At 39.4% G+C, this 26,377-nt stretch overlaps 2 protein-coding genes and 1 long non-coding RNA gene across 6 annotated transcripts in view; 2 read left to right on the top strand and 1 right to left on the bottom strand.

The window, feature by feature from the left end:
- The window catches only part of LOC311084236 (uncharacterized protein), a 36,330-nt gene extending 10,267 nt beyond the window's left edge, over nucleotides 1–26,063 (top strand). The window contains exons 3-9 of the mRNA XM_084116160.1: nucleotides 5,108–5,397; nucleotides 17,743–18,197; nucleotides 18,317–23,199; nucleotides 23,859–23,955; nucleotides 24,664–24,768; nucleotides 24,918–25,017; nucleotides 25,664–26,063. Of these exons, the coding sequence (XP_083972286.1) occupies nucleotides 5,160–5,397; nucleotides 17,743–18,080 (576 nt within the window). The 5' untranslated portion in view covers nucleotides 5,108–5,159 and the 3' untranslated portion in view covers nucleotides 18,081–18,197; nucleotides 18,317–23,199; nucleotides 23,859–23,955; ... (1 more) ...; nucleotides 24,918–25,017; nucleotides 25,664–26,063. The remainder of the gene's footprint in view (nucleotides 1–5,107; nucleotides 5,398–17,742; nucleotides 18,198–18,316; nucleotides 23,200–23,858; nucleotides 23,956–24,663; nucleotides 24,769–24,917; nucleotides 25,018–25,663) is intronic.
- Nucleotides 1–26,377, bottom strand: part of LOC311084241 — a 529,672-nt gene that overhangs the window by 496,925 nt on the left and 6,370 nt on the right. The gene's annotated exons all lie outside the window — the stretch shown is intronic.
- The window catches only part of LOC311084222 (uncharacterized protein), a 316,630-nt gene continuing 294,843 nt past the window's right edge, over nucleotides 4,591–26,377 (top strand). The window contains exons 1-2 of the mRNA XM_084116137.1: nucleotides 4,591–4,740; nucleotides 5,087–5,141. Coding sequence (XP_083972263.1) covers nucleotides 4,683–4,740; nucleotides 5,087–5,141 — 113 coding nt within the window. The 5' untranslated portion in view covers nucleotides 4,591–4,682. The remainder of the gene's footprint in view (nucleotides 4,741–5,086; nucleotides 5,142–26,377) is intronic.

Here is a 26,377-nt window from a genome sequence, read left to right as displayed (position 1 = left end):
CAGCTCGGCATTCAACACAGTCAAACCACAGAGGCTCTGAAAAGCTCCTCACCCTCGGACTGACACCTTTCCTCTGTAACTGGGAGCTGATCTTGCTGACGGACAGACCTCAGTCAGTCAGAGTAGGAGACCAGACATCAGGCATCCGAACTGTGAGCACAGGGATCCCCCAAGGCTCGGTCCTGAGCCCGCTGCTGTTTACCATCTTCACTTAAGACTGTGTGGTCTCTCAGACCAATACTAGGATTATAACGTTTGCGGATGACACTACAGTCATCAGACTGATCACTGGTGGAGAGGAAACATCATACAGAAGGGAGGTGGCAGGACTGATGGCCTGGTGTCAGGAAAATAATAACATCCTAAATGTACATAAGACCAAGGAGATGATTATCGATCCTGGAAGGAGGAGGAAGGAGCAGCATAAATCAGTTTACATTGGGGAGACAGAGATGGAGAGGGTGAAAACCTTTAAATTCCTCAGACCTACATCAGCGAGGATCTCACCTGGTCTCTCAACACTCAGCAGATCCTGAGGAAATCCCAATAAGAAGGCTGAGGAAATTTGGCATGGCAACCGAAATTCTTACAAAAGTAAGAGTTTTAATCTGTGGGCAAAACTGTGGTGTTATTACTGTGCATATGACAATAAATATATCTTGAATCTTGAATCTAGGTGGGTCACTTCATGCCTAAACCAAGACCCCTGTTGTCATCCTGATAATCAATGGAGATATGCTTTAAACTGTATGTCCATATGTGTAGATTTTCTAAGTTTATCTATGTCTTAACCAATCAGAATCATTCAACCTGAGGTAATGATATAGTCTAGTGGCCTGTGTTAGAGTATAATTGCTGTTGAATTGAGTGTGTACGCAGAACGGCCTACAAACTCTTTCCTGAGTGTTGAAGCTGACTTCTGCTGATGAAACTGTAAAATATCTTAAGCAAAAAAAATCTTCTGTTGATCGTATCTCTGACTACTGGTCTTCATTCATCATATCTGGTCCTCTGGTCTTAACTGTAAATTCCCCTATAGTTAATGGTGGAGAGTGTGCGGGCAATCACTCTCCGGTGACATCCCTGACTAATCAACTAACAAGGAAGGAAGATTTGATTTATTTTTTGGTTAGGGCTATCTGGTTAGAAGAGTTTGAGAGAATTGAGGAAGTGATACTTTGGGTTGCGCTTTTAAGCGGAGTTTAAGACACCAGGACTGAGGTGTAATTGTGCACCTGTATGACGGTGATGATGGTGTTTAGAGTTTAATCCACTCCGAATAGGCGAGGAAAGACAGTGGGATCGATATCACAGTTCAGACAATCTGAGTGTTTTCAGACACTTTAAAAGTTACTATTGTGGGCTTTTCAGTGAACTGATGAAGAAAACTTTTCTAAAAATAGAGACACATAGACTGAATCTGGATCATCAAACTGGATCTCTGACCATCACAAACACCAGAACTGAACACACTGGAGTTTATGAACTACAGACCAATACTTTTATCTGGCCTTCTTTTTGTCTCACTCTCTGGTGAGTTAAAAATCAGTTTCGACTGTTTTATTTATTATAGCTTTAAAGATAATCTAAAGAAGTAACTTAATAATAATATGGATTTTTTTTTTATTCTTAAAATTACTTAATATCATAAAGTAGCCTATGTATTTATCCTCAAACTATCTTTTACTCTCATTTGCCAGCACACCTAGCGTATAACGTTAACTGAAAAACAGAAGAACAACTCCACAAACTGCGGACCGACAATGCACGTGAAATTGTCACTTTATTTCCTTATTTGGAGGACCAATTTTCTTAAAATTGGTAAGTAATTCTTTCAGATTAAATATTTATGCAAAATGTATTTATCAGATTTACTTTCGGTTGATGTTTGGATATGCTTTCATGTTTAAATGTATTGATTTTGCTATTTGTGTTTGCTAGGAGCATTTCTATGATGCACCAAGTGGCTAAGGGTAGCAGGCTGGGTGTTTAAAGACTGTACAGACAAGAACCTGGTGATGGTAAGATTTAACAGATAACATGCATGTATGAGAGAATCATGGGCACAAACATAAAAAAAAAAAAAAAATCATAGCTTTGTTGCTATTTGGTATAACTAGATTTTCTGTTTCATAACAATCATTTTGAATTTGTCCAGTCAAATTATTTTACAAAAGTAATTATTTATTTTTTTTTAACTTAAAATGAGTTTTAAAACCTTTTCATGATTTGACAGGTATACGTTTTCTTGCTGTTTAATTTTAGACTCAACTGATTGGGAAAAATCTGTCCATCACCTGCCCCCAATGTCACAAAGCCACAACAACGAAGCAAAGATTCTTCCGGCAGCTGACGATTTAGTGAGATTTCTTAAGGTGCGTGTCTTAATTTATTCTTAAAGGGTTAGTTCACTCACAAATGGAAATTCTGCCATTAATTACTCACCCTCATGTCGTTCCAAACATGTAAGACTTTCTTTCATCTTCACAACACAAATGAAGATATTGAAATCTGAGAGGTTCCTGTCCCTCCATTGACAGTCCACGCAACTACCACTTTCAAGCCCCAGAAAGGTAGAAAGGTACATCATTAAAGTACTCCATGCAACTCCAGTGGTTTAACATACATTTTAATAAACTACGCAAGTGCTGTGTTTGCAAAACATTTACCACTTAATTTATAACATATTCATTTCCAACATGCGTTCATGAGAACATTACAACTCGTGCATGTTGTTAATGCGAGAGCAGATGTTGTTGTGTGATTGTGCTTTGAAGATTAATATTTTGTAAATAAAGTTGAGTTAAAATTGTCGTAAAAAAAAGAGTTGTAAAATTGAATTGAATCAAACCTCTGGAGTCACATGGATTACTTGTGATTTCCTTTATACCTTTCCGTGGCTTTGGAAGTGGTAGTTGAATAGGCTGTCGATCAAGGGACAGAAATCTCTTAGATTTCATTAAAAATAACTTCATTAAGTGTTCCAAAGATGAGCAAAACTCTTACTGGTTTGGAACAACATAAGGGTGAATAATTAATGACAGAATACAAATTTTTGGATGAATAAAGTCTTTAATTTACTTGGAAATCAGTAAATTCAAGTCTTAATTTAACCAAAATAGTTTCTTGTTTGAGTCACGAAAGTCTAAGATGGTTGAACTTTTTCCACCATAAACTTGCTGTATTTATAAAACACAAATAGTATTAATTGTAAATGGTCTGGTTTTGTGTTGTCTAGGGAACCAGCACTCCAGGATTTTGAGAAAGTTGGATCTGCACAGCCTTTCCTTCTCTGTGAAACAACTATGCACTGAACTTTACTGTTAGCAACTGGACACAACTGATCCACTCATATCCTGCAACTGTTTTTCATCTGTTGAATGTTGTTGACCCAAGCACTGCTGTACTGTTGCAAAGTTGAAGGTACTGAATCAACTTCACTGACACAGAGCTTGCATTCACTGACATGTACAGGACTTGAGGTATTACAGACCATTTGAATAAGCAGCTTTCATATAATTCTGGTGACAGAAATGCCTATATTGTGCCTTCATCATTTATTTTAAAAGTTAACTTATGATGTAAAGGGGCTTGTTAGTTAATAAAAAACTAGTTTGTTAAAACAACTGTTTGCATTTTGCCTTACAATGAACAGAATTCTACTATGGTCCCAGACTGAGGTTACAATTTAACTTTCTGGATTGTTTTGAAATAAAGGTTTGAAAGAGTAATATAGAGTGATGTGTTTATTTCAAATTGAATTTATTCTTTTCAGATTAAATTATTTGTGAGTTTATTTTACAGTTCTTTAAAGTGGCAGATGCAGAACACTAATAAGAAAAACTGGTAACTCGCTTAGTGTTTTTATTTGTAAAAATGTGTTTTATCAACACCAGGATGGTGTAATATTTGACTCCTATAAGGTTGAGAAGATTGTGATTTCCATTTTTTTAAAGGTGTTAGGTCAACACCAGAACAGTGTAGAATTTTAACTGCACCCAGCTCTATAACAGTGTTGTTGTTCTCTGCATTGGTGTTAATATTTTACTCTCTTAGTGTTCATATTGTAACACTGTGTCGGTGTTGCGAGAGGCAACACTTTTGAAAGTGTTGAACTAACACTTTGTGGGTGGTTCCCATACACTTTTAAAGTGTTGAAATTAACTCTATTGGTGTTGATTTCCGGATTTCAGATTTACTGTGCATGGAATGATGATTTTGAGAGTGACCTTGGTACCAGATAGTCTCAGTGAGCTCGTATTATGATTTAGACATGCAAAGATGATTTAAGTATTTTCAGACCTTTAGAAAACACTTGAAAACGCTAGTATGGATGGAGATACATTATCAAGCCTGTTTATTTCTGCTTGATTTACACTGGTTTGGACTTAAACTTTGTTCACTGCTTGTGTGTTTGGCCTTGCTTCAGAGAAGCTGTTTGCTGATCGCCTGAACTTTGCCTTTTCCTGGTTTTGAGTTTTCATTCAGGGCCAGAATTCATTTGAAAATGTAAGATCAGCAAAAGCTTGTTGATTTTCGTGATGTTAAAGAGTGACGTGGACGTGTGAGTGTAAACTGTGTGAGAGGTTACACAACCAGATAAATATCTCAGTTCAGTCTTTCAGATCAATCTGAGTGTTTCAGACATTAAGAGTTACTATCGTGGGCTTTTCAGTGAACCGATGAAGAAAATGTTCCTCAAATTAGTTTTGCTCTGTTTGTGTTTGTGGCGTCTGGATGGTGAGTTTTAAATGTGTTTTTCTGTTTCAGTTGTTTCTGTTCTGATGTGATAAATTACTGGTTAAATTAGTCAGAAATTATTAACATTCACTGTTATTCTCGTATAGAAACAAATAATGTGATTTTGATGAGAGAAAACACTTATTTGAGATTAAAGTTGATATTTTTAATGCAGTTATTGATTGTATAAAACTGTTTAACTATTTCTCATTTTCATTCCTCATCTTTTGTCTTTGAACTTCTGCAGAATATTAATCACTTCACATTTACATGATTTACATGAGCTTCATCAAACCAACATCAAGTCATTTTAAAGTTTTAATCTGTGAAAAACTCTGTTCTTCAGGAGTGTTTGGTGATGATGAAGTGATTGTGTTTGAGGGAGATTCAGTCTCTCTAAAAACTCTGATCTTACTGAAATGAAGGATGATGATGAGATTCAGTGGAGGATTGAAAACACTTTAATAGCTGAAATCAATAAACGGTTCGACAGAATCACTGTATATGATGATGTTCTTGATGGGAGATTCAGAGACAGACTGAAGCTGGACAATCAAACTGGATCTCTGACCATCACAAACACCACAACTGAACATGGTGGAGAATATTATCTACAGATCAACAGTGTGATCAAGGTTTTCATTCTCGTTGTCATTGGTGAGTTCAAAAACGTTTACACCTGTTTTTAAATGAAAAAAATTAAATGAATTCATACACGATTTTTTTTATATTGTTTATTTTTAATGTCAATTTTAAACTATTCGATTATTAAACCACTATAAAGTGATTTAACAGTATTTGTAGTAGCTTTTTCCAGTCGGATCTTTGTTCTCTATTTGCTACTGTGTGCTGAGCTGGATATAGCTTGACGCAGTTGTAAAGATGAGGAGCAGAAGTTGATCCAGTCGGTCCAATGACCATTTATTGTTATTGAGAATGTTACAAAAAACTTGAGGTAAATAAAACAAACAATTAAACTAAAGTAGTTTCTTATATGGTAGCAAACAGCTTTTCACGTCATGGAACCAATACAGCACACACACACACACACAGTCAAAAGACTGTTTGCCCTCTCCGCCACCCCAGAGACTGTGGCTTCCTGTCTTTAAGGCCTTTCCTATGAAGGTATTTTTGGTGCAAATCAACTGAACGCCTGTGACAGTGAAATGTGTAGTTGTAGAGAATAGCCACACATGTGTATCAGTAAATTTGAAGTCACAGAGAGAAATGTTTTAAGAGTTGCAAACTTGTAGACTTTTTTTTTCCTCTTCCACAAACACAACACACCGGTTACACCTTCTCAAATTCTTCAATGCAGGTTCACAAATCCTATTCTACAAATCACAAATTAAGAAACTCGTACGCTCACATTTTTGCTACAGTTGCTGCAGTGAATATGGTGCAAAACGCATTTACACACCCGCATCAAAAAATGTGAATCATCCGCAAATCAGTATGTGAATTCATCCGATGAGAGTTGCACACTTTTAGAATATTTTCTCACAAATGTCTTGTATATTTTTCTAGCACAAACACAAGTACATAACTACAACTGCTTAAATCTGCTGTGACGAGTCTCAAACACAGTTTTTCACTTACAAGTGACAAGTTTTGCGCAGTCTCCCTTTTGCACCATTTATCAATGTGAAATGTGGAGTAAAAGTGAGTTGTGCATCTGTAGAGGCAGTGGGCGGAGCCTACATGAATATTCATGATTTCCCTTTCGGAGGGAACTCTCACTGCGTCGTTGAAAACGACACTTTGGGGACGCTCCCTTAGCGTGCGCCTCTGAAGTATGAATGAAACTAATCCAATCCTGATTGGTGTTGCGTCATGACGTAACATGTGACGGCATAACCGGATGCATAAAAGTGACGCTGGCACACACACACATTAGCTTTTGCTCTTCAGCAAGCGTTCTCTGTGAAACTGTCTGTCTTATTTGGTGTTGTTTGTCTGTTGAAAACCACTATATTATGCGAGTGGAAGATACACTAAGTGGGTACACCCCTGCCCTATATTTCTCACGGGTGGGGACACGCATCAGTTGTGTGTACACTAGGAGCGCAGCAAGCACAGGCAGCTCTCGAGGGGGCTGCCTGTGAACATTGTTAAAGTACTGATTAGAGTGCTGCACTCCCGTTTGGTTTCTGATAAAGGCCAGGCTCACGATCCCCGCGGTTCGGGCCCCGCGTCCGTTGAGGCGGCGCGGCGGCTTAGATCGTGGGGATCGCAGAAGGATCTCGCGGATGAGAACGAGACTGCCGAGGCACTTTCTCGTTCATCATCCGCAGATTCTATAACGCTCGCTCACGACGCAGAAGCCCGCGATGTGGTTTCTTCTGCCCGTGACGAGTGCCCGATGCTCGAGCTATTTGCTTCTGAGGAAGTGATGTGCTCAGCATCGGGATCGAGGAACATGAGTCACACTCGCCGGTGTTGTTTGTAACCCAAAAATAAGAATTGTCCCACTGCATTGCAATACAGAATCTATAGTAGATAATAACAATAAGATTTTGTGTGGGTGCGAGGCATGCACAGTCAGCTCCTGAGGGTGCTGGCTGCGTGTTCATTGAGAAATATCTCGACGCACACAGCCGTGCGTTTCGGGTGTTTCAGCCTCGCGCCCGTTGACTTTCTTCTCGAGAGATGAAAGCCAAATATATTGTGAACGACTCGAATCTCGCGTTTGCCGAGGCAGCGTGTAGATTACGAGTCTGCAATAAAAGGGGACACACGCGATCTGTGAAATAATACTGTTTGGGTGCGAGGCATTCACAATCAGCTCCTGAGGGTGCTGGCAGTGTTCATTGAGAAATATCTCGGGCGCGCGTGCTAAATTCCGTGCGCTTTTGGATGTTTCAACCTCGCACCTGATGACTTTCTTCTCGAGGGATGAAAGCCAAATATTATAATGGCTCGAATCTCGCGTTTGCCGAGGCAGCGTGTAGATTACGAGACCGTATAAATAAATATTAAAACAGTATTGTCTGGTGATTATGGCTGCATTTAATTCTATGGATTAAAATGATGGAATTGAAATGATGGAATATATTATCTGACTTTAAGAAGTTAGATATTGTAATTCAGCCTACCATCTAGACCGTGTTTCACTTATCCAGTGTTTTTGGCTGCATTTAATTCTGAGGAATTAAAATGATGAGCAGCGAACGTCGAAAATCGTTTTTGATTTTTTTTTTTTTTTCCTGCCGGTCCTCCGCATCAGGGTATCGAAAACGAGACGAAGATGGCTGTCCCCCCCGTGGAGGGATGAGCGAGAATCGCTCCTCCGCGGAGCCCTCAGGAAATCGATGTTTGTATCCAGCGTCAACTGCGCTTCAGGACGCATCGGTTTTCAGCGAATGCACGCTGTAGTGCCCGTCCAAAAAGGCTTGCGGCCAGGCAGTGTTCCTGTCCGCATATCGGAAACTGTTTTCGATTATTCCCTGCCGGTCCTCCACTTCAGGGTGTCGAGAACGAAACCGAAAGAGCTTCCCCTCTGGGGGAGCCCTCAGGAAATCGATGTCTGTATCCTGCCATAAAGTGCGCTTCAGGCCACATCGCTTTCCAGCGAACGCACACCGTGGCGTTCGCCCCAAAAGCTTGTAACAGGGCACCGACGGTCACAAAATCTTTCTCGACTTTTTCCTGTCGGTCCTCCGCTTCAGGAGGTCGAGAATAGTGCTCGGAAATCACCCGAGGTCAGTCTCGAGGGGCTGGTTCCCTTAGTAGATTTTGTGGAAGAATGGCAACGCCTTCCGAATATATCTATATGGGTCCTGAATATTATAAAATATGGGTACAGACTGCAGTTCGGTCACCGACTTCCCAAGTTTGCTGGGGTGGTACCGACTGCAGTGGTTCCAGAACAGGCTCGGGTTATGGAACAAGAGGTACAGACTCTACTGGTCAAAGGGGCCATAGAAATTGTTCCCCTACCAGACAGGGAGTCCGGGTTTTTACAGCCGGTACTTTATAGTTCCAAAGAAGGATGGCGGGCTGAGGCCGATTTTAGATTTGAGGCAGTTGAATCGTTCTCTGAGGAGATTCAGGTTCAATATGCTCACTATTCCCATCATCGTGAATCAAATCAGATCCGAGGATTGGTTTGTCACGATAGATCTAAAAGACGCCTATTTTCATGTCTCCATCCTTCCATGTCACAGGAGGTTCCTGAGGTTTGCTTTTGGGGGCGAAGCGTACCAATATCGGGTTCTTCCGTTCGGCCTAGCACTCTCTCCCTGCACGTTCACTAAGTGTATGGATGCAGCTCTGGCTCCACTGAGGCTTCAGGGCATCCGTATTCTGAATTATATCGATGACTGGCTCATATTGGCCCAGTCTCGAGAAATGGCAGTTCGGCATCGAGATGTCGTTCTTGGCCACATTCAGAAATTGGGGTTGAGACTCAACACTAAGAAAAGTGTGTTAGAACCAGCTTAGAAAACTACTTTTCTGGGCGTGGTATGGAATTCGGTTACGATGCAGGCACGTATGTCTCCCGCACGTATCGAATCCATCCTGACCATGGTGTCAGGGATAAAGCTAGGCCAGGCCATCACTGTAAGTCAGTGGTGGCTCAAAGCCAAGGGGTTTTTCCCCCAAGGGGAATCCGTTCCGTATAATAAGGGTTACGTGCAGATGCCTTCGTTCCCTATTAATATGGAAGAATCCTTGGTTCTTGTCCCAAGGGCCAGTATTAAGGGCGTCATGTCGCCGGAAAACCGTTTCGACAAACGCTTCCATCACTGGCTGGGGCGCGGTTATCGGCCGCTTTGCCAGGGGTCTGTGGCAGGACCATCATCATTCTTGGCATATAAATTGCCTAGAAATGTTGGCTGTGTTCAGGGCTCTGAGGAGCTTCCTCCCAGACATCAAAGGTTACCACGTCTTGATACGTTCGGACAATACATCAGTGGTAGTGTATCTGAACCGACAAGGGGGACTTAGATCGCGCCCTCTATCCAGATTGGCGCATCAAATTATTTTATGGTCCCAAGGGAAAATATTATCTATAAGAGCAATATATGTCCCGGGGGTTCAGAATCAGGGAGCAGACATCCTGTCGAGGCAGGGGCTGAGGCCCGGGGAATGGAGACTCCATCCAGAGGTGGTGGAGCTGATATGGCAGAGGTTTGGACCAGTGGAAGTGGAGCTGTTTGCGTCTCGAGGGACGTCCCACTGTCCACTTTGGTTCTCCCTCACTCATCCAGCCCCGCTGGGGTTGGATGCCATGGTACAGGCCTGGCCGAGGCTTCGCCTGTACGCTTTCCCCCGATCGCTTTGCTCCAGGGAGTCCTGGAGAGGGTCCGTTAGGAGGGCATCAGTCTTCTTCTGGTAGCCCCGTTTTGGCCGGCCCGAGTATGGTTTTCGGACTTAATTTCACTCCAGATAGCTCCGCCATGGCAGATTCCTCTGAGGAGGGATCTGTTGTTTCAGGCGGAGGGCAGTATATTCCATTCTCGCCCAGAGCTGTGGAAATTATGGGTCTGGCCTCTGAGGGGGCTCAGTACCTTGATGCTGTTCTATCAATTGGGGTGCACGGAACCATACTTATCTCTAGGGTTCCATCTACTATTTCTCCTTGGTACATAGAGGATGAGACTGACAGTCAGGTCCAGGGCTCCTTCCTGGTATCTGGTGGTGGTTCTCGAAGGCCTATCCCTGGCTCCCTTCGAATCCCTTCAGTCGGTTTTGCCTGGGACCTCACGTTCAAGATAGCCTTTCTCTTAGCTACTTCTTTTAAAGAGACTGGGAGATCTCCAAGCCCTGGCATTAGTACCAGCTTGCTTGGGGTTTGCCCCCGGCGGAGTTAAGGCCATCTTGCATCCGAGACCCAACAATGTGCCTTAAGTGCAATCTAACATGGCTAGGTCCATGGTCCTGCAAGCATTTCATCCTCCACCACATGTGTCGGCAGAAGAGAAGAGGTTCCTTGCTCTGCCAGTCAGAGTTCCAAGTATTACCTTGAGAGGTCCTCTTCTTGGAGGAGGTCGGACTTACTGCAGTGTGTTTTGGATCACCTAATAGGGGCTCCCGGCTAAACAAACCATAAGTAGGCCTACAAGGTGCGCAATTTGCCTTCACCTTTGGTCGTAAGGGCTCATTCTACTAGAGGCATGGTGTCCTCTAGAGCCCTCCTCTCGGGAGTGCCCCTCCAGGAGATCTGTGAGGCAGCCGGTTGGGCTACCCCGCACATTTTATCAGGTTTTATAGTCTGCACCTCCCCTAGTACGCCTGGCGCACGTATGCTCTAGTCCTAGCTGAGTGTCTGAGATCAGTTTCACTCTAGGGCAGGCCTTTTTCGGTGCGTGGCCTAGTGGGCATTCGTTCCCCAAAGTGTCGTTTTCAACGACGCAGTGCGAGTTCCCTACGAAAGGGAACGTCTCGGGTTACGACTGTAACCCTTGTTCCCTGAGGAGGGAACGAGACACTGCGTCGTCTTGCCACGCCCCTCGATGCCCAGGAGCGGCTTGCTTCATCGCGAGGCTAATGTGTGTGTGTGCCAGCGTCACTTTTATGCATCCGGTTATGCCGTCACATGTTACGTCATGACGCAACACCAATCAGGATTGGATTAGTTTCATTCATACTTCAGAGGCGCACGCTAAGGGAGCGTCCCCAAAGTGTCGTTTTCAACGACGCAGTGTCTCGTTCCCTCCTCAGGGAACAAGGGTTACAGTCGTAACCCGAGACGTTTCCCTGGCATGCGCGCGGATCTGATCATTTTAGTTCACGCTCCTCGTTTCTCAGCAGGTTTAATCGATTATTTAAAAAAAAGGTACCACCTTCACTCCACCTTCAGCTTCCCAACCGTCCTTTAGGTGGCGGTAGACAGTCCTGTGGCCATATATATATACACTGCTCAAAAAAATTAAAGGAACACTTTGAAAACACATCAGATCTCAATGGGGAAAAATATCATGCTGGATATCTATACTAATATGGACTGGGTAATGTGTTATGAACGAAAGGATGCCACATCGTTTGATGGAAATGAAAATGATCAAGTCAAGTCAAGTGTATTTATATAGCGCTTTTCACAATACAGATTGCATCAAAGCAGCTTCACAGCATTAAACCAAAATAACACAACAAGGTTGTTTCTAGTGTAAATTTATTGATTGATAAAATTAAATTAATATCCCCAAAATATCCCCAACTGAGCAAGCCAAAGGCAACAGTGGCAAGGAACCGAAAACTCCATCAAGTGACCTAATGGTGTCCTAAAACTCCATCAGGTGACCTAACGGAGAAAAAAAACCTTGGGAGAACCCAGGCTCAGTCGGGGGCCAGTTCTCCTCTGGCATTTATGAACTAGAGGCTGGATTGTAGTTTGAACAGTAAGATTTAAAATGTTATATGAATGCCTGGCTGAAGAGATGCGTCTTTAATCTAGTTTTAAACTGGGAGAGCGAGTCTGAGCAACGAACAGTATCAGGAAGGCTATTCCAGAGTTTCGGAGCTAAATGTGAAAATGCTCTCCCTCCTTTGGTTGATCTGGATATCCTAGGTATGACCAAAAGCCTCGAATTTATTGATCTTAAAGAGCGCGATGGATTATAGGGCGATAGAAGATCCGTTAAATAGACTGGAGCTAAGCCGTTTAGGGCTTTATAAGTCAGTAGCAATACCTTGTAATTAATACGGAACTTTATAGGTAACCAATGCAGTGATGATAAAATCGGTGTTATATGATCATATTTTCTTGATCTAGTAAGAACTCTAGCGGCTGCATTTTGGACTAACTGTAGCTTGTTTATTGAGGATGCAGGACAACCGGCTAATAAAGCATTACAGTAATCTAGTCTCGAGGTCATGAATGCATGAACTAACTTTTCTGCATCGGAAACTGATAGCATATTACGTAGCTTAGCAATGTTTCTAAGGTGGAAAAAGGCTGTTCTTGTAACATATGAAATATGATTTTCAAAAGACAGGTTGCAATCGAGTATAACACCCAGGTCTTTTACTGTAGAGGATAAAGTAACAGGACATCCTACGATGTCAAAGTTGTATTGTGAGAGGTTTTGTGGGCGGTTTTTTGAACCGATAAGTATTACCTCTGTCTTGTCTGGATTTAATAAAAGAAAATTACGTGTCATCCAATCTTTGATATCTTTAACACATTCTGTCAATTTGGATAATTTAGCGTTTTCATCCGGCCGTGATGAAATATATATTTGAGTGTCATCAGCATAACAATGGAAACTAATTCCATGTTTCCTTATAATATTTCCAAGTGGCAGCATATATATTGAGAATAATAGAGGGCCTAACACAGATCCCTGCGGCACTCCATAGTTTACTGGAGTTATGATCGATTTTTCTCCATTTAAAGAGACAAAATGGTAGCGGTCAGATAGGTATGATTTGAACCAGCTTAATGCTTGTCCTTGAACACCAGTATAATTTTGTAGTCGATCTAAGAGTATTGTGTGATCTATAGTATCGAACGCAGCACTTAGATCAAGTAAAACTAGTATTGAGAAACAGCCTTGGTCAGAAGCTAAAAGTAAATCATTTGTGATTTTAACGAGCGCAGTTTCAGTGCTATGATGCGGTCTGAATCCAGACTGAAACTTTTCATAGATATCATTTTCTTGTAAGAAAGAGCCCAGTTGAGCGGACACAACTTTTTCTAATATTTTAGACATAAATGGAAGATTTGAAATGGGTCTATAATTTGCTAGATTATTAAGATCTAATTGTGGTTTCTTAATGAGAGGTTTTATAACTGCTAGTTTAAATGTTCTAGGAACATGACCTAAAGATAAAGATGAGTTAATAATATTGAGGAGAGGCCCTTCCACTACAGGTAACACTTCTTTCAGTAATTTAGTTGGTATAGGATCTAATAAACATGTTGTTGTTTTAGATGAAGTGATAAGTTTATTTAACTCTTTTTGTTCTATAGTTGTAAAGCATTGTAATTGTTCTTGAGGGGTGATAATTGAGGCTGAATTATAAGGCGCGATTGAAGATTGAACGTTTACAATTGTGGTTCTGATGCTTTCTATTTTCTCAGTGAAGAAGTTCATGAAATCATTACTACTGAACTGTAACGGGATATTTTGTTCGGGTGACTTCTGCTTATTTGTTAGTCTAGCCACGGTGTTAAATAAAAACCTAGGATTATTTTGATTATTTTCTATTAGTTTGCGGAGGTGCTCGGCCCTGGCCGCTTTTAGGGCCTTTTTATAACGTGACATACTGTCTTTCCACGCGATTCTAAAGACCTCTAAATTAGTTTTTTTTCCATTTACGCTCTAAATTACGGGTTTCTCTCTTTAGAACATGCATAGTATTGTTGTACCATGGTGCTTTAATTTTCTCTCTGACCTTTTTTAATTTAATAGGTGCAACAACATCCAGTGTTCTAGAGAGAATGGTGCTCATAGTGCTAGTTAGTTCTTCTAGTTCATCTGTTTGTTTGGGTTCAGGCAGCAGATGAGACAGATTAGATAAGCAATTTGAAAAATTATCTATGGTGGATGGAAGGATTGTTCTGCCTGGTTGATAACGCGGCGCCGCATGACATATTACAGCAGTACGTAATATGCAAGTTACCATGTAATGGTCAGTGACATCATCACTTTGTGGAATGATATCTATATCGGTTGGATCGGTTCCATACGATATAATTAAATCGAGTGTATGATTAAGACGATGAGTTGGTCCGGTGACGTTTTGCTTGACCCCAAAGGAGTTTAATAAATCTGTAAACGCAGCCCCTAACGCATCATTTGGATTGTCTACATGTATGTTAAAATCTCCAACAATTAATGCTTTATCGACATTGACTAATAGGTCTGAGAGAAAATCTGCAAACTCTTTTAGGAAATCAGCGTAAGGCCCAGGCGGTCTATATACGGTAGCCAAGGCTAGAGATAATAGGGATGTTTTTCTAACATCAACCTATAGAGGATTGAATTCAAAGACACCCCGGAAATCTAAGTGAAAAAATGATGCAGCAGGCTTGTCAATTTTGCTGAAATTTCATTGCAGCAACTCAAAATGGTACTCAGTAGTTTGTATGGCCCCCACGTGCTTGTATGCATGCCTGACAATGAGACGACGGATGGTGTCCTGGGGTATTTCCTCCCAGATCTGGACCAGCGCATCACTGAGCTCCTGGACAGTCTGAGGTGCAACCAGGTGATGTCAGATGGACCGAAACACAATGTCCCAGAGGTGTTCTATTGGATGTAGGTCAGGTGAGCGTGGTGGCCCTTCAATGGTATCATTCCTTCATCCTCCAGGAACTGCCTGCATGCTCTCGCCACATGAGGCCGGGCATTGTTGTGCACCAGGAGGAACCCAGGACCCACTCCACCAGCATAGGGTCTGACAATGGATCCAAGGATTTCATCCCGATACCTAATGGCAGTCAGGGAGCCATTGTCTAGCCTGCAGAGGTCTGTGCGTCCCTCCATGGATATGCCTCCCCAGACCCTCACTGACCCACCACCAAACCGGTCATGCTGAACGATGTTACAGGCAGCATAACATTCTCCACGGCTTCTCCAGACCCTTTCCTGTCTGTCACGTGCTCAGGGTGAACCTGCTCTCATTTGTGAAAACCACAGGGCACCAGTGGCGGACCTGCCAATTCTGGTGTTCAATGGGAAATGCCAATCGAGCTCCCTGGTGCTGGGCAGTGAGCACAGGGCCCACTCGAGGACGTCGGGCCCTCAGACCACCCTCATGAAGTCTGTTTCTGATTGTTTGGTCAGAGACATTCACACCAGTGGCCTGCTGGAGGTCATTTTGTAGAGCTCTGGCAGTGCTCATCATGTTCCTCCTCGCACAAAGGAGCAGATACCGGTCCTGCTGATGGGTTAAGGACCTTCTACGGCCCTGTCCAGCTCTCCTAGAGTAGCTGTCTGTCTTCCTGGAATCTCCTCCATGCTCTTGAGACTGTGCTGGGAGACACAGCAAACCTTCTGGCAATGGCATGTATTGATGAGCCATCCTGAAGGAGCTGGACTGCCTGCACAACCTCTGTAGGGTCCAGGTATCACCTCATGCTACCAGTAGTGACACTGACCCTAGACAAATGCAAAACTGGTGAAAAACAGCCTGAAAAGATGAGTAGGGAAAAAATGTCAGTGGCCTCCACCTGTAAAACCATTCCTGTTTTGGGGGTTGTCTCACTGTTGCCCATCTAGTGCACCTGCTGTTAATTTCATTAACACTAAAGCAGCTGAAACTGATTACCAACCCCCTCTGTTACTTAACTGACCAGATCAATATCCCAGGAATTTGACTGACTTGATGCTATTCTCTGATTAAAAAGTGTTCCCTTTATTTTTTTGAGCAGTGTATATATATATATAATCACTCACACACACACACACACACACACGTATTATAACTATTACAGTTTTTCTCGATTGCTTAAACACATTTCTTGAAACTATGCCTCGTATTCTCAAAACTATAAACACAAATCCATAACGTCTCACCCAGTTCCCCAAACATCCTATTTTCAGGTCAAAATGAAGCTCTACACTCAAAACCATTCACTCTTGCTGAAAAACCAAACTTTGCCCTCAGACAGGACACACAAGCCCTCAAAATCACACACACTACAACATAGTCTAAGACACTGGTGCAATAAATTCAAAACAACATTTCCAAAACTGGTAAGTTATGTTGCTTGTGGTTCCCCCCCTCACAAACCTTTTCACATGATGAACACAAAAGACACAACCAGTGGATACATTGGCACATTTTTATTCATACACAGAAAACACACACACACACAAATATTTTTTTTTTTCCTGTTTTACTCTTTTTTTTTTTTACTCTTTTTTTTTATTCTCTCCTCTAATTTTTTTTATTTATATTTACTTACAGTAAGATTTGTGTGACCAACATATGACAGTAAAAGAGCACACACAAACCATATTCTAATATGGAATTCGAATTGTATTGGAATAGTAAAGAGTGTTGGTCGTGACAGGAGGGTCTCCACTCAAGGATACAATATGATGGATACGTCTAAGGATGTTCCACATATGGTTGAAATACCATCACTGGCCTAGAAAGACAACATTCTGGGAGTCAAGACTATAAAGGATGAAGGATGCCCTCCCTTCACTGTCACACTCTGCAGCCACTCTGTGTGACTGTACGACTGCTGGCCTTGTCTTGCAAGAAAATAAACCTCATCAAAGACTATTGGAAATGTTTGTCTCTTATTCAGTGATAGAATTTTGTTTGCCACCACACCTCCCTGAAGGTTCTCGAGGCGACGGTAAAGCGACTCAAATTTGGCCTTACTCGTAGCCCAGCCTCCCTCATAGTCACACCATTGACTAACACATGGGCAACTAGAGTGGCTTGAATTTCATCTGAGACTGCTTGTCTTCTTGTCCTTGCCCTTCCTCCTCCTCATTCTTATCCCTCTTCCTTCATGTCTTTCTGGATCCATTGTTCCAAAACGCAATAAACTGATTTGGGCCCTTTTATATATCTATTGAAGGTTCTGATTGATGTGTGTTAAATTTTGACTCTTAGTGTTTCCACCTGGGTAATTGTGTGCTAACTGAGCTGAAGCTGTGCTAACTCGAGTGGACAATTTTGAATGCTAGTGCTTTCTAAATGACAACATGGTCTAAGCAATGAGAAATGAAGGGATTTGTGTGTAGAGTTTTGCAGTGACAGTTCAACAAATCTGACTCATGTGTCAAAACAGGGAATAGTGTTTATAGTTTAGTGAAATGGGTGTGCTTTTTGATAAATGGTGTTATGGTTTTGAAATTTTAGTTCAAAAGCCTGGTTATAGTGTTTAAGCAATCGAGAAAAACTGTAACTATTCACAAGAAAGAAACGTGAAATCAACTCAAAGCTCAATTTGGCTCCTACAGTATTAATATTTTATATATTTATATATTATTATTTTATATTTTATATATTAGTATTTATTATTAAAGCTATTTAACAGTATTAATCTTTGCAAACCCTGTTTCTGTTTGTTCTCCGTGTGTTTGACAGATGAAGTGAAGTCAGTGTCAGTGATGGAGGGAGATTCAGTCTCTCTAAACTCTGATCTTACTGAAATGAAGGATTATAATCTGATTCAGTGGAGGTTTGGAGATGAAAACACTTTAATAGCAGAAATCAATAAACTGTCTGACAGAATCACTGTATATGATGATGTTCTTGATGGGAGATTCAGAGACAGACTGAAGCTGGACAATCAAACTGGATCTCTGACCATCACAAACACCAGAACTGAACATGCTGGAGATTATCAACTACAGATGTTTCCAGGAAGATTCTCATCAAAAGTATTCAATGTTTCGGTAACACTTTACAATAAGGTTCATTAGTTAACTACATTAGTTAACATTAACTAATAATGAACTGCACTTATACAGCATTTGTTCAACTTTGTTAATGTTAATTTCAACATTTACTAATACTTCATTAAAATTTTGTTAACATTAGTTAATGCACTGTGAACTAACATGAACAAACAATGAACAGCTTTATTTGTATTAACTAACATTAACAAAGATTAACAAAAACAGTAATAAATGTATTGCTCATTGTTAGTTCATGTTAGTTAATACATTAATGTTTAATAAAGGAACCTTATTGTAAAGTGTTACCAATGTTTCTGTCTATGGTGAGTAGAGATCATGAGTCTTGTCCATCAAATAGTCTTATTTTATTCACTATTTGCATATTGAATTGTTGAATCATTTTAGAGTTTGAAATGACAAATCATTTGAAATGACAAATCAAAAACAACTGAATATAATATTGTTTATCCTATTTCTGTGTATTCAGAAATATTAGTTGATGTCAGCGCTGATATTAGTGTTTATTGACTGATCTGGGGTCCGTTCTTTGTACGTTGCTTAAAACATCCGAGATCAAATGAGACATCCAAGATGATATCATCGTGCTAATCATGATCCGGCTAATTGGGTTCTTCGAACACACCTGCTGGATATGATTAGTAGGCTATCGCTGGATTGAGTTATCTGAGATAATTGCGCGTTCATGCGCTGGTTAAAAGGGGATATGTATCGATAGTAGAAACATTGATCAGCAACGCTGCTACTGGCTGCTCAGCGTGGCCAAAGAGCGCGCTCAGTTTTTCTCCTCAGCAGAGCAAGAACTAATAGTCGAAGTTTATTCGGATTTTTAATGTTTAATCAAAACGCCAGGGAACACCTCAAAGTCTGCAAAAGCCAGGAGAGAGGGCTGGCAAAAAGTAGCAGACAATTTAAATCCGTTAGAAGTGGCCATGTTAGATGTTTTTATCACTTATTAGCCTATATTTTTGTATTTTAATAATTGCATAATTACTTTGTGCATTGTAATGTCAGAGTCACCACACAAGAACATGGGAACAAATAAAAGTGAAGTACAAAAATATTCTACATAATGGTAGCCTAATTTTTAGTTATATAGTCTCTTTTATAAAAGGCACTGTTAAATAAATGGTTATTGTCTGTTTATAAAAGCAACCAAGAAAAAGGCTGAGAAAAATAGAAAAGATCTTAGTAGCCTACGCTGTAAAATAATTTTTGCTGCATTAAATTAAGGCTGTATAGTCCTTTCAACTGTTAAATCTTGAATAATGATGAATTGCTTTGACTTGTGAAAGTGAAAACTGATAAACTTATGTTAATGTAAAAATATTTTGCCATGAGTTATTGATCACATTTTTCCAGAGTGTAGTTCATTGTAATGACATTGTGTTTTCCTCTTTTGTGCACTTTTTACATAATACACCAACACTATCTGTTCCCAAGAAAGTGGTGGCTGAAATATGTGCAGTAAGTGGACATTTTCTAACTTTCCAAAGGAAAGAAAGTAGAAGACTTTGTAATGTCTATTTGTTTCCATTGCACTGGACAGTGAATAAACCCTCTCAGATAACTGTCATATGGAGGAACTAGCCTACCTGCAAGTGCATAAATAACTTTACTTAATTTACACTTGTATGCTTTATGGCTGCAATATAAGTCGCAGGATTCCACATCTACAGAAAGGCCTACAGAAGAGTCTGCACAGACAGAGGAGAGTTGCAAGTTTTTTGCTGCAAACACAGCACTTGCGTAGTTTAATAAAATGTATGTTAAACCACTGGAGTCGCATGGAGTACTTTAATGATGTACCTTTCTACCTTTCTGGGGCTTGAAAGTGGTAGTTGCGTGGACTGTCAATGGAGGGACAGGAACCTCTCAGATTTCATTAAAAATATCTTCATTTGTGTTGTGAAGATGAAAGAAAGTCTTACATGTTTGGAACGACATGAGGGTGAGTAATTAATGGCAGAATTTCCATTTGTGAGTGAACTAACCCTTTAAGAATAATTTAAGACACGCACCTTAAGAAATCTCACTAAATCGTCAGCTGCCCGGAAGAATCTTTGCTCCGTTGTTGTGGCTTTGTGACGTTGGGGGCAGGTGATGGGCAGATTTTTCCCAATCAGTTGAGTCTAAAATTAAACAGCAAGAAAACGTATACCTGTCAAATCATGAAAAGGTTTTAAAACTCATTTTAAGTAAAAAAAAAAAAAAAAAAAGATTTACTTTTGTAAAATAATTTGACTGGACAAATTCAAAATGAGTGTTATGAAACACAGAAAATCTAGTTATACCAAATAGCAACAAAGCTATGATTATTTTTAATCTAGTTATACCAAATAGCAACAAAACTATGATTATTTTTTTTTATGTTTGTGCCCATGATTCTCTCATACAAGCATGTTCTCTGTTAAATCTCACGCCCGTTTGTTGCAGTGCGTATGCAGTGCAGGAGCAGCACGCGCAATAGTGCTTTCACATATGCTGCGTTTGCAGTGCGTAACTGATCCGCTGCTGTAAGCTATACCACAAATACATACTCACAATTTGTATTTCAAATCCAGAAGTTATTAGCAACTTCTATTTAAAAAAAGTTTTTTGTCAGCATTGCAATTCTCTTTGTACACATATACACTGTTTAACAGACGTATTCACGTTTAAACACAATTTAAACAACATATTATTAAATGCATTACTTCTATATAATTATATATTAAGTTGCTCAAGCAAGTGGTAAAATATTTTACCATGTAGGCTACTTATATTAAAATCGCATAGCCTACATTTTAAATTAAAACTTAAAATTGACAAAAACAGCAGACTCATACCCTTGCCTTTCTTTTGCATAATTTAAATCTTTATACAATAAATCTTGCATGTCACAAATAACTTGTTTTTCCACCTCCACGAATGAGACGAGTGTTGTTCATTATGTTGTCTTGTTTAAGTAAATGTTATTTTCCCTTGATTTACCCCGGTCTTAACGTCTCATGCATTGCGATTCTCTTTGTACGCATATACACTCTTTAACAGACGTATGCACGTTTAAACACAATTTAAACAACGTCAGCCTATTATTCAATGCATTACTTCTACTTATATTAAGTTGCTCAAGTAAGTGGGCAAATATTTAACCGTGTACTTATATTAAATCGCAAACATTTTAAATTAAAACGCAGACAAAAACAGCCGACTCTCATGCCTTTTCTTTTTCATTTAAATTTTAATACAATAAATCTTGTATCACAAAGAACTTGTTTTTCCACCTCCACGAATGAGACAAGTGTTGTTCATTATGTCACCTTGTTGAGGTAAATTGTAGCTTTCCTTGCTTTACCCCGGTCTTAAAAAGTGAAAAAAAAGTATTTAAATACATTTATGGTGAGATTACTACATTTTATTTAATTAATCGCATTTATGGTGAAATTGCTACATTTTCAGTTCAATCTGTGTTCATTTTGACCACGAAACATGTGCTGTCACTTTAATTCAGCGTTTGCAGCACAGCAAAAATAGACTCGGTGCGGAAACGATCTCTGCACTGCTGTATACGAACCGCAACTGGAACGGATCGACGGACTGCAACCGCGTGCAGTGTGAAAGCTCTAACCTGTTAACATGGGTACGGAAAAAAATACGCACCGCATACGCACTGCAAACGGAGTATGTGTGACGCCTGTTTCACATATACTCCGTTTGCAGTGCGTTTGCGGTGCGTATTTTTTTCCGTGAGCGAAATGTATGTGAGCAACATGAATGTACATGTTTGTATTTTTGAGAGAATAATGTTTATGCATGGTTATTGAAAAAACTAAAACCTAAAGTTTCTGAAATACGGCCACAAAACACATACTAAATATGTGTCATTAAGACTTTTGACTAATGGATGTTGTCGCCTAGAGTTTTCTTCAAAATGATGTGAAAATAATCCTGCCTAATCATTCACATAACACAATACATTGATTTAAATTTTGCAAGACACTTTCTGTTTGGAAAGGCAATATGCGAGTGGACGTCAATGATCCAACACCATCATGCATATTTAGTGGTTCGCACCTGAGGAGACAATGGGGCCCGCATACTTAATGAGCCATTCATTCAGGTGTGTCACTGAGCAACCCTGTATCACATGAAATACGTTCTGAGGAAACTATTTTGCAAATCGCAATTACGTTACATGCCAACATATAAGCAGTGCTATTACGTTGGTCCTTAACCTAATATAAGCAGTGCTATTACGTTGGTCCTTAACCTAATATAGCCAATCTATTGCAGTGCTATTACGTTTGTCCTGAACATAATACATCCAAAGCAGGTTTCCATAGCAGCTAATGCTGTTCATTTTGTTTAAATTATTTACTCCTTTTTTTCTCATTGGGCTACAAAATATTATCTATGCCAGGGCGAGTCAAATGGCGGCACCCAGATAATTTTTATCTGGCCCTCCAACTGGTTTTTGATGTTTAAAAACCCTCGCAATCTGATATTAAAGTCCCCGCAAAGGTTTAGCGCGTTCAGCGGTGAGTTTAACAACGCACGTGATCATTCAGCGGTGAGTTTAACAACGCACGTGATCATTCAGCGGTGAGTTTAACAACGCAGCGGTGAAATTAACAACACTCAACTGCAGGTAAAACGGCATTCAGAGGTGAGTTTGACCAAAGCAACCCTCAACTGCAGGCAAAACGACATTAAAAGGTGAGTTTAACAACGCTCTCAGACGCTTGCAGTTGCAAGTAATTGGAGTTTTAGCGTTTTCTTGTCATAGTAGGACACTGCTTTAAGAAGCTGGATAACGTATTTTTATCGGAGGTTTGATTAAAAACTGTTGAGTCAGGACAATAAGTTGTTGTGTTTAGAAACTTTAGATTTGTAAGGTGGCCATTTCTTATGACTATAAATAATAGAAGAAATTATAAAAATATATTTTTATAATTTCTTCTATTATTTATTATTTTATTTTTTTTAATGTTATTATTTCGGTCTTATTGCCAGGGAAGCTGGATTGCTTTGCTGTTTATTGATATTTTTTAAATTATATTTTATCAGTAGGAAATCGCGCTGAAGAAGTCTCGTTCCGAACACATCGCGATATTTGGCATCAGTTCACGTGTGTCAGATGTTGGTAAGTAAATACCTAAATACGCTGTTCTAATAATGTGTGATATAATGTCTTTTCTGTTTGTGGATATTAATCTGCCATTATATCTACCATCTCCACGGAGACTTTGCGTTTCATTGCTTTCTAATTCAAAACAGGGTGATTAACACTGCCTGTCACGTGACGTGCTATAGGCCTAGAGATAATCATATCAGATTAAAAATAGTACAATTAGTTCCAAAGTTGTATTTGTAGTAGAAGCACAGTAAAAACAACACTTACCATGCTTTTACCACAGTAACATTAGTTTTACTGTGATAAGTGTAGTAAAAAGACAGTAATCACAAAACTTGCCATGCTTTTACCACACTATTTGTAGTTTTAATGTGGTACTTATTGTAAATGCACAGTAACCACAACACTTACCATGCTTTTACCACAGTAACCATACTTTTTACTGTGATTGATTTAGTAAAGGACAGTAATCACAAAACTTACCATGCTTTTACCTCAGTATTGATATATAAGTGATATTTGTTGTAAATGCATATTAACCACAACACTTGCCATGCTTGTAAGGCTTTATAATGTAACATCCAATATTTGTAAGGTATATCAGTACTTTTTCCTTTAAATAATCCTATATATTATACATAATGATATTTTCTTTTCTCTTTTTTCAGCTGAAAAGACCAAAAGGGCCTTTCGGACTCAGTCAGCCCATTATTGTTGGAGGAGAAGTAAACGGATTGACAGCTGCAAAGGCAAATATTCGCAATGGTATGTATGTGTTGGTTTTAACCCTAAATCAAACATTTTATCAAGCATTTGTTGTTTCTTAAAACTTTTCTCACAAAACCCATAGCCCAATCAGTACAAATATAGACTGAAAGTCTTAATAATTCACAAGATTTAACAAGTTGTCAAATTCGTATCATACTCGTACATATTTGTATACTCGTACACAATCCTGCAGCTTTTACTCCTAGTGCTGTCATTGGCTACTGCCTCAATTCCTGTACATATTTATCGCGATATTTGTAAATCAGTTGCGCCACTTCTTGGAAAGATGTTGGATGTCACACACACTGTCAGAAAGTTTATATTAATTGCAAATTGGTCCCCGTCTGTTTATGTTCCAGTGATACATGATGTCTCTCCACACCTCATAACCTACCTCTGTTTGCAAGAGTGGAAAAGCTTATCTGACTTGTCACATGACATCAGATACTCGATTATTTTGTCATAATCAGATCAGTTACACTGCTGATAACTGTCCCGTTTGCATGTAAATCATTTTCATGATTATTGCTTGCTATTAAAGACATACTTTTATTCATAGAAATGCCCACATTTTAGTGAACTTAATACATAAAAATGCTTTTAACATTTAATTATGCAACACTCTTTACAAAAAACATATCCTACAGTTATAAACTGACTATTTGCAAGTAATGTATTAAAATTACCTTCCTTTCTGTTTTGCAGGATTACTTAGTCCTTTTTTTTTAAAGCTCTACCAATATCAAACTCAACCCCCACAAGAGCTACTAGTGAGTCGCAGCGAATCTTGCCGTGATCAGCCCTTCCCAGGTGAAGTTTCTAAATATATCAGTATTTACTCATCAAATGTTCTCTCCTGAATCATATGGTAAATTAACTTATATATAACTGTCTTAATTTGTTTTTAAAGAACAATAGTAATTGCACATAGAGTAAGTTGAGACTTTCTTGTTTTACAGCCGAGAAGGAAGACGCAAGCTAATCGAATAAGTCCTTTGTTTCGGGTGAGGAAGGAACATCTGGTGCCCAAAGACGACAGAAAAGTGCGCGAGTCCATTGGTATGTATTGTATTGAAACAAGGCTGTAATATGTTGTACATAATTTTGATGTTGACAATTTTACATTGTACAGGTTATCACTTGGTTTTTGACCAAGTGAAGCTCTTGAAACAATTGACAGAAGAGTATGTTGTCTGGAAAGAAATCAAGCATCACTGGCAAAGGCTCAAAAGAGACCATGCCTTTCTTAAAAATCTTTTAAAATATGTTGCTGTTGATATGGGTAAAACTGTTTTTGTTCAGTACTTAGCTTATATTATGTGCTGCAATATTATATATATATATATATATATATATATATATATATAATACTTCAATGTGTATATTATATAATGTACTGACTGCTGCTTTGTAAATTTCTGTAAGGAACAGGCAACTCTGGCTCTTTGCATTCTACTTTTTGAGGTTAGTTAAGAGTTAACCTCCAACCCTAATCAAGCACATCTGAAAATTTTAACCAAAGTCTTCAGGTTTACTTCTAGACAATAGGCAGGAGGGTTTGAGGTCGGAGCTAAATGTGCAGGACAGTGGACGCTGAGGGCCAGAGTAAACCATCACTGCTTTAAATAACGCAGAACATAAGCTGACCCGACTGTCCATTAAACAACTTTATTTGAATGGTTTCTGTTTTTTGTTTTACTTTCAGACCAGGACTGGAGAACGCCAGACAATGGGATATTGAGACTTCTTTCTTCTGGTTGAGAAAAAGCTACACCACATCAGTGATCACATCTTCTGTTCTTTAACTGAACAAACTATTTAGACAAGGAAGAAGAACACGATAGAGACATACAGGGAAGAGCAAGAAACCAGTTTAGCTGTGATAATGAATCATTATTTTCCAACACAATATCAAATCTGTTTTCTGTAGGTGACTGAATATAATTATCTGGCACTCGTTTTGTGGCTTCAGCAGCTGTGAATGGATTCATATGATGTTAATGTATTTTTGAAGACACATTTTTATTTATCTTGAATCTCATTTGTCTTTATGCTACTTTATCAACTTTATGCTTTGTTCTCCAATAAAGTGTTGTTTAATAAAGTATGGTGACTATTGTGTATTGAAAGTGGTGTTTGGTACAGTAAATCTAAATTTTTATTTGAGAAATTTTAATTTCTTATTTCTTTAAAAATAACTACATATAATTAATAACTTATAAATAATTACATATAATTAATGACCATAATTCTTTTACTTGGGACATAAAAATTTAGATCTGGTTAACCCTTGTATGGTGTTCGGGTCTGTTGGACCCTTTTTCATTTTATCAAAAGAAAAATGATACAATTAATTATTTTTTCAAACTGAGACTCATTGGCCTTGGCTCATTTTCTGTGAGGAATATATCAATATATA

The sequence above is a fragment of the Abramis brama genome (genome assembly GCF_963993115.1).
Source record: "Abramis brama genome assembly, chromosome: 6".
Lineage (NCBI taxonomy): Eukaryota > Metazoa > Chordata > Actinopteri > Cypriniformes > Leuciscidae > Abramis > Abramis brama.
Note: the sequence above shows the minus strand (reverse complement) of the source record. Positions and strands in the feature narration are given on the sequence as shown.